The following is an 8385-nucleotide window of genomic DNA, read 5'->3' on the forward strand; positions in this document are numbered from 1 at the left end:
ACAAGAAGAAGAAGAAGAAGAAGACACCAAAGCAAAGCGGCTAAAACATGGACATTCACAGGGTAATTGATCAACCTTCCCCGTGCCCCATTGGTGGTGGTCATGTTCTCAGAAGGTATAGTCCTAGCAATCCTAGCAGACGTCATTGGCAGCAGGTAATAATTATTGTGGAATCCGTACAGCGTGTCACACGGTTCCGCCTTCATTCTTGTCACAAACAAGTAATCAATGGCGTCATTTAATCTTCACAATCCGTATGGTGTGGGTCGTGTCCGATCCATTTGGAATTTTAATAGAAGTTTGCAATGAGTATCCGCAGTTGGATGGCTGGAGTCGTGGATAAGTACTACTCTGCAAAGAGCCAGTGCAACGTTAATTCCTATATGCACGGCTTTGGGTCGTATACGATACATGCGATTCCTTCTCTTAAAGCATGGATCTTACGTATACGCCTTTTTTAGTACAGTGCAGTACCCCCCTCGATCGCTATGGCAAAACCATGAACCTAATGCTAATGCGCGCTGACATCTTGAAATGGCTGTAAAGGTGTAGTTACTGACCCACTCTTAGGTTGGTTGGTTGTCTTGTCCTGGTAACGGGACGCGAGGTCATTGGCGGCTTTCTCCATCGGCTCGATGATACGGTTTGCAATGTGGTCGAAGGCACCAGAAATGTCTTTCATCATTCCCACAGTGAAGTCCTGTGAAGGGAGACAACTACACGTGCATCATATCGTCTTTGTCGTGACAGTGTACGTTTTTAAGGCGTTTTCAGGTGAATCGTTTGTTTAAAAAAAAAACTAAACTCGATAAAACAGGAAGGCTGATAGTGTTAGAATACACACACACGCGCGCACACACACACACACACGCACACACACACGCACACAAACACACACATACACCCACCCACCCGCACACACACACACACACACACACACACACACACACACACACACACAAACACACACACACGGAAGTTTGTTTCATTTCAAGCAAACGACAGGTCGTGCCTTTGTAAGTGATTGCAATGTCGCTCAACTGGTGAGCATTTAGTCGTGAATATACACACAAGATAACTGCGATTTACCTTGACGATGTTCATGTTGTAAGAAAGGCGCCCACTGTAGCAGACCTCGGCCAAGAAAATGTCCCATGTCCTGTGAATGAGTCCAAGGTGAATTTCAGCCCAGACCTTGTCGTGTACATGGAGATCCACGTAGCCGTTCAACACACCTGTGAAAAACACCTTGGTTTCATGATCAACACACCTGTGAACAACACCTCGGTTTCATGTTCAAGACACCTGTGAACAACACCTCTGTTTCATGTTCAAGACACCTGTGAAAAACAGCCCTGTTTCATGATCAAGACACCTGTGAAAAACACCTCTGTTTCATGATCAACACACCTGTGAAAAACACCTCTGTTTCATGATCAACACACCTGTGAAAAACACCTCTGTTTCATGTTCAAGACACCTGTGAAAAACAGCTCTGTTTCATGATCAAGACACCTGTGAACAACACCTCTGTTTCATGGTTCTTCTGGGGTGCGTTGCATAGGCAGAGCGCCACAGAACGTTTGCGAACGTTTTCTAGGCAACGCATAGTTTTGTTGTGGCGCTCGCGAACGTTAGCAAGCGCTCGGTACGAGTACCATTGTCCGGGGTCACTGAAGCGTAACAATGGCGACCGCTCGCTGAGAATGGTCAAGGCAACGGGGGTTTGCGCGGAGCATTCTGTAACGTACCTGAGAGGTGGCACGCCAGAAACTATTGCACTGTACTGAGCTTCCTGTTTGACTCTCTCTCTTTCTCTCTATCGCAGTCTCTCTCTCTGTCTTGCGTGCTCTCTCTCTCTCTCTTTCTCTGTCTCTCTCTTTCTCTCTCAGTCCCTCTGTGCCTGTCTCTCTGTCTACGTCTCTGTCTCTGTCTATCTCTTTTTACATTTAGTCAAGTTTTGACTAAATGTTTTAACATAGAGGGGGGAATCGAGACGAGGGTCGTGGTGTATGTGTGTGTGTCTGTCTGTCTGTCTGTCTGTCTGTCTGTCTGTGTGTGTGTAGAGCGATTCAGACTAAACTACTGAACCGATCTTTATGAAATTTGACATGAGAGTTCCTGGGTATGATATCCTCAGACGTTTTTTTCATTTTTTTGATAAATGTCTTTGATGACGTCATATTCGGCTTTTCGTGAAAGTTGAGGCGGCACTGTCACGCTCTCATTTTTCAACCAAATTGGTTGAAATTTTGGTCAAGTAATCTCCGACGAAGCCCGGACTTCGGTATTGCATTTCAGCTTGGTGGCTTAAAAATTAATTGATGACTTTGGTCATTCAAAATCTGAAAATTGTAAAAAAAAATATTTTTTTTAATAAAACGATCCCAATTTACGTTCATCTTATTCTCCATCATTTTCTGATTCCAAAAACATATAAATATGTTATATTTGGATTAAAAACAAGCTCTGAAAATTAAAAATATAAAAATTATGATCAAAATTAAATTTTCGAAATCAATTTAAAAACACTTTCATCTTATTCCTTGTCGGTTCTTGATTCCAAAAACATATAGATATGATATGTTTGGATTGAAAACACGCTCAGAAAGTTAAAACGAAGAGAGGTACAGAAAAGCGTGCTATCCTTCTGAGCGCAACTACTACCCCGCTCTTCTTGTCAATTTCACTGCCTTTGCCATGAGCGGTGGACTGACGATGCTACGAGTATACGGTCTTGCTGCGTTGCATTGCGTTCAGTTTCATTCTGTGAGTTCGACAGCTACTTGACTAAATGTTGTATTTTCGCCTTACGCGACTTGTTCATTCTTTCTTTCTTTCTACCTTCCCTCTTAATTTTGATCATAATTTTTATATTTTATATTTTCAGAGCTTGTTTTTAATCCAAATATAACATATTTATATGTTTTGGAATCAGAACATGATAAAGAATAAGATAAACGTAAATTTGGATCGTTTTATAAAAACATTTTTTTTTTACAATTTTCAGATTTTTAATGACCAAAGTCATTAGTTAAATTTTAATCCACCAAGCTGAAATGCAATACCGAAGTCCGGCCTTCCTCGAAGATTGCTTGGCCAAAATTTCAATCAATTTGATTGAAAAATGAGGGTGTGACAGTGCCGCCTCAACTTTTACAAAAAGCCGGATATGACGTCATCAAAGACATTTATCGAAAAAAAGAAAAAAACATCCGGGGATATCATTCCCAGGAACTCTCATGTAAAATTTCATAAAGATTGGTCCAGTAGTTTAGTCTGAATCGCTCTACACACACACACACGCACAGACACACACACAGACACACACAGACAGACACACACACACACGCACACACACACACACACACACATACACCACACCCTCGTCTCGATTCCCCCTATACCTTAAAACATTTAGTCAAAACTTGACTAAATGTAAAAAGGAAAGGCCCTGCTTCTCCACGTGGGGCACAAAACTCAAACACACACACAGATATCCTCAGTGAGGCCCAATGCATAGCGTCACCCCAAGAATGTACTCATGGACTGAGCTGTCAGCGATTGGACTCGTCTACTTTGGTCAGTGCGGGTAGGGAGGGCTGTTCCAAGTACAAAGCGACTGTTCGCATCATTGCCCCTAATATGCATGCATGGACTCGACCGTCAGCGAAGAGATGGGTCCATTTACTTGAAAGTGGGTAGAGAGGGTAGAATTGAATTCGCTGCGAACAGTTCGCCGCGAACATAGCGTTGCCTACAACATGAAAACTTTTTGTCTCTTCGCGGACAGAACGTCCGCTCTATGCAACGCACCCCTGGTGCAAGTCTGGACATCAGCCACCTTGCTAGATGCAAGACGCATGATTTGGTGAGGTACCTCCCAACCTCCTCCCTTGAACATATCACTCAGTATATAATGGGCACGAACATTGCAAAGTATACTCAGTACAAAAGTAATTAGGTTATCAGTTTTTACTTGATTATCTTAAATTCTGTTCAAAATATCGATTTGTCCATGAAAATACTTTTCCCTGAAAGCTCTAGCATGGACGCTGTGTCAAATGTTAAGGCTTTGCTGATCTGCAGATTATAAACATATCTTACCCGGTAATGACGTCATAAATTGTACAATACGCACGTGAATGTTATTAGAGCATGCTGCTTTGTTTTTCATTTTTTTCATTTTCATTTTCATTACTTTCTTGTCCTATCGCTGGGAAATTCGGGTCGCTTCCTCCCAGTGGAAAGCCAGCAGCAACCGAGTCGCGCTACCCAGCTGTGTGCGTCTTAAGGTGTAATCAGTCACCTGCACTTATGGCAGAATGACCGAGGTCTTTTACGTGCCACGGTGGTGACACGGAGGCGGAACATGGATACCCTCTCTGAGTCTGCACATAAAGTAGACCCGTGGCTTGATTCGAACCTGCGGCCCTAGAATCACCTACTGCGGACCGCGAGGTGGGGGGGGGGGGGGGGGGTTGGGGGTGGGGGTAGCTCAGTTGGTAGAAAACTTAACTACCCCCCACACACACACACACACACACACACACACACACACGCGCGGTCTGCTCAAGTTGACATGATGCGACTCACGGAACAAGGCGTCAATCTTGTTTTCAAAGGTCGCCCCAAAGCTCGCTCCCACAGCTGAAGAGCCAAGTTCCTTCTTCCAGTGAAACGACGGCAGTTCTATCTTGAACTTGAAGAGCACGCGGTCAAACAGGTTTCTCTTCACCCTTGCTACAGCAGGGTAAGTGTACTCCTCACTGTTGGAACAAATAGCCTTAGGTTACTGTAATTTAATGAGACACACACACACACACACACACACACACACACACACACACACACACACACACACACACACACACACACACACACACACACACACACACACACACACACACACGTACACACACACACACACACACACGTACACACACACACACACACACACACGTACACACACACACACACACACACACACACACACTCACACAAACTGTCTGCTTCCTCATCTATTCATCCTTCTGTATCAATTATATCAAACAACGTGTCTGGCATAATATTTCCAAATCCCCCGAAATCTCGGGGAGTCCTCTGATCTTATACGAGTGATCAGACTTCAGCTAACATCATCAGTGCAAACAATTGTTAACAGCAGCAATAAAAGTCTGCTTGACATTGGCATAGCAACACCCTTAACAAGGCTCATCGTAATACGGACGTCAGACGAAGCTTGTCGTTTTGTGAATAAACAATGATAAAATGTACACATAAAGGATTGATTTGTTTTAGTAAACCATAGCATCGTTGACACATCGATGGGTAGCCCTGCATGTCTAATCACTTCAAGTGTCATCATTGTCATCAAACTGACTGTCACTGCAATCTGACATTGAATCTTTCTAACGAAGCTTTCGACTTTTGCATTTCACATTTATAAATAAGGTGAAACACTTGGCACCACAACTGAAACAACTCGCTCAGCTGACCTATGTAGTGTCGTGTCGGTTAAACAGCATTAGGCCTAAAAAAAAAATAGGTGTGGTTACGGTAACCCGACCTACCCTATTTTTAGGGGCCGACCCTATAACTTTTTATTACATTTGTCAAAAAAAGAAGAAAAAAAAAGAAAACGAGTGCAGAAAACGCAATGAAAGCGAAAGCGCTCGAGTCGCACACTTATTTCCCTGTCAAGTAGGTTTAATTTGTACACATTAGAAAAAAAAGTTTAAAAAAAAAGTGATTGCCTACCTTCCTACCCTATTTTTTTTGGCTATGTTACCGTAACCACACCTATTTTATTTTTTTTTTTTTTTTTGCTTTACATGTACCTGAGCATGTCGTGCTCAAAGTGTTGGGCCACCTCGTGACGTCGTGGATGAGTGACGTAGACGCTGAGTGCCTTCTGGCGGACCGTGTGTTTCTCGTCATGCATCACTGAATCAAGCATCACTGTTGCCGTCTGCAAGATTAAGGTGAGAAAAATACATTTATCCTACGTACGTGAGAGAGACCACTCATTAGATAACAATATCGTTCAAACCACACGTGTGTATATCATGTAAATGAGGTCGTGTCAAGCAGGGACCTGTTTTTCCACCGAATTATGATGGCAAAGTCACCGAGACAAACGTCGTTGTAGAAAAAAAAATTGCGCTCGCTAATTCCCTCGATGAATTTTCAGAACTAACAAGTCACGCCACACTTTCTGGAGTGACGTTTCTTTGCTTTGATGTAAAAGATTGCAAAAGGCTTTGGAAGAGATCGAGGTTCCAAAAGAAGCGTCTCCAATTTGGCCGCCTCGACTGCGGGACGTTTAGAGTAAAATACACGTAAGTACAGTATGTAGGATAAACAGAATACTACATGGCTTACTGTGTCGTACCAGATTTACACTCTTTGCTTTTTCAAATAGTGAACAGCTCGCTTTCGCTCGCAGTTCAATATGGAGAGGTAAAAAACTCGTGTTAACCTGGTACGACACAGCAAGCCATGTAGTATTCTCTATATAGGCGTTGGTGACTGCGGATTTTACAAAGCAATCAACCACGTAGTTGCTGAACTACAGCGCGTTCTGTCATGGTACCAAGTCAAAATGGACGCAAAACCTCCTGTTTTTGACCCTTCATGCGATCGACACCTGCATCAGTGGGAAAAGCCCAGCACACAAAATACGCAAGCCAGCTAAACAAAACAACATGTTCTGGGTAAATAATTGATTTGACTTTTTCATCTTCAATCAAAAAACAAGAAAACTAAGTTGTTGGAACGTTTGTTATTGACAAAACAATACGTTACAATCATAAACATATCGACCAAACGGTCTTATAATTATCCTAATTTGAGCGGCGATTAAATTATCCCTGTTAAAGAAATCTTAGTTCAGAAATAAAGCGCCAAAGAGTCCAGTTGGCGGCCTTAGATGGCATGAAATGACACCGGAAATAATGGTTTGCGGAATTTGTCGCAATAATGTTTTGCTAAGTTTATATCATGCTCCTTTAGGTTTTGCACGAGGAGTACAGATAGGCTCCTGTACAGAATACAGAATACAGAATACAGTATTTATTGAGCCAAGTGACATTAAAAAAACATTTTAAGCACAAGGAATTTAGCGTAGTGTTGGTAAAATCACGCACACACACACACCCACACACACACTGACACACACACACACACGCCCACACATTCACTGACATACACACCAACACACACACGCCCACACTACAGCAGTCACGATCACACCATCACACGCAGGGCAGACATGAGGTAAAACAAATGACAATCATCTATTAAAAGAAAAAGTACAAAGAGTGGTCTAAGATGCTGGTGGAAGGGTCTACACAGAATACAATTTTATAATCTAATGCATAGTTAGAACTAGCCCATCCCCTCCACCCACCCACTCATGAATGACTAAAATAATGCAGATAAAAATATAGAAAAAAAATAAAAATCACACATCAAAGTCCCACTCAACCCCCCCCCCCCCTCCCCACCACCACCACCACCACCACCTAACACTGAGTCACAGGATGTGGTGAGCTCACCTATGTACCTATGTACTAGACATAGTTATCAAGCACAAAATGTTTAACTGTTTCAACCTCGGTACAGTTGTACTTCATACCTCGGTACAGTTGTACTTCATACCTCGGTACAGTTGTACTTCATACCTCGGTACAGTTGTACTTCATACCTCAGTACAGTTGTACTTCATACAGTTGTGACAGGGGAGGCTACCGCTCCTTTCACAGCAGACTCTGCACCCGAGTTGTTGGCCTTTAAAAGTCAACACCAGTGGATTGTAGAATTCTGTTTGTGATGGGGTCTGGTGGTTTCCGATTGTCTGTATGTTCATGGAAACCTTCGGGTTTGCATAACAGTTTTTATAGGGCTAAGAAATTAGCTCTAACATTTTCAATCCTGTTTGATTGCACTTCGCCTCCCGAGGTGATCGTAGTGTTACGGCACTCGGTTACATCTGGCGCTTGCGAGCAGGGATGGGACTCGGCATGATATGTTCAGGTAATGGCATAATATGACCACTGAACATTTTCGTGCTGTTCCCATTTTGCGAACTTGGGATGGACAGTGGTCCCCCGGTTCGGAACTTCGGGACGAAGTTCATTTCAAACGGGGGCGATTGTGACAGGGGAGGCTACCGCTCCTTTCACAGCAGACTCTGCACCCGAGTTGTTGGCCTTTAAGTCAACACCGGTTGATTGTGGAATTCTGTTTGTGATGGGGTCTGGTGGTTTCCGATTGTCTGTATGTTCATGGAAACCTTCGGGTTTGCATAACAGTTTTTATAGGGCTAAGAAATTAGCCCTAACATTTTCAATCCTGTTTGATTGCACTTCGCTTCCCGAGGTG

The 8385-nt window shown here is 43.1% G+C and overlaps 1 protein-coding gene across 1 annotated transcript in view; it reads right to left on the reverse strand.

Annotated features, from left to right (window-relative positions):
• The window catches only part of LOC138977095 (uncharacterized), a 91752-nt gene that overhangs the window by 75220 nt on the left and 8147 nt on the right, over window positions 1–8385 (reverse strand). The window contains exons 12-15 of the mRNA XM_070350004.1: window positions 5841–5971; window positions 4597–4769; window positions 1090–1235; window positions 561–700 (exon numbers count right to left, since the gene is read on the reverse strand). Coding sequence (XP_070206105.1) covers window positions 561–700; window positions 1090–1235; window positions 4597–4769; window positions 5841–5971 — 590 coding nt within the window. The remainder of the gene's footprint in view (window positions 1–560; window positions 701–1089; window positions 1236–4596; window positions 4770–5840; window positions 5972–8385) is intronic.

Source organism: Littorina saxatilis, linkage group LG9 (assembly GCF_037325665.1).
Source record: "Littorina saxatilis isolate snail1 linkage group LG9, US_GU_Lsax_2.0, whole genome shotgun sequence".
In the NCBI taxonomy this organism is placed as follows: domain Eukaryota; kingdom Metazoa; phylum Mollusca; class Gastropoda; order Littorinimorpha; family Littorinidae; genus Littorina; species Littorina saxatilis.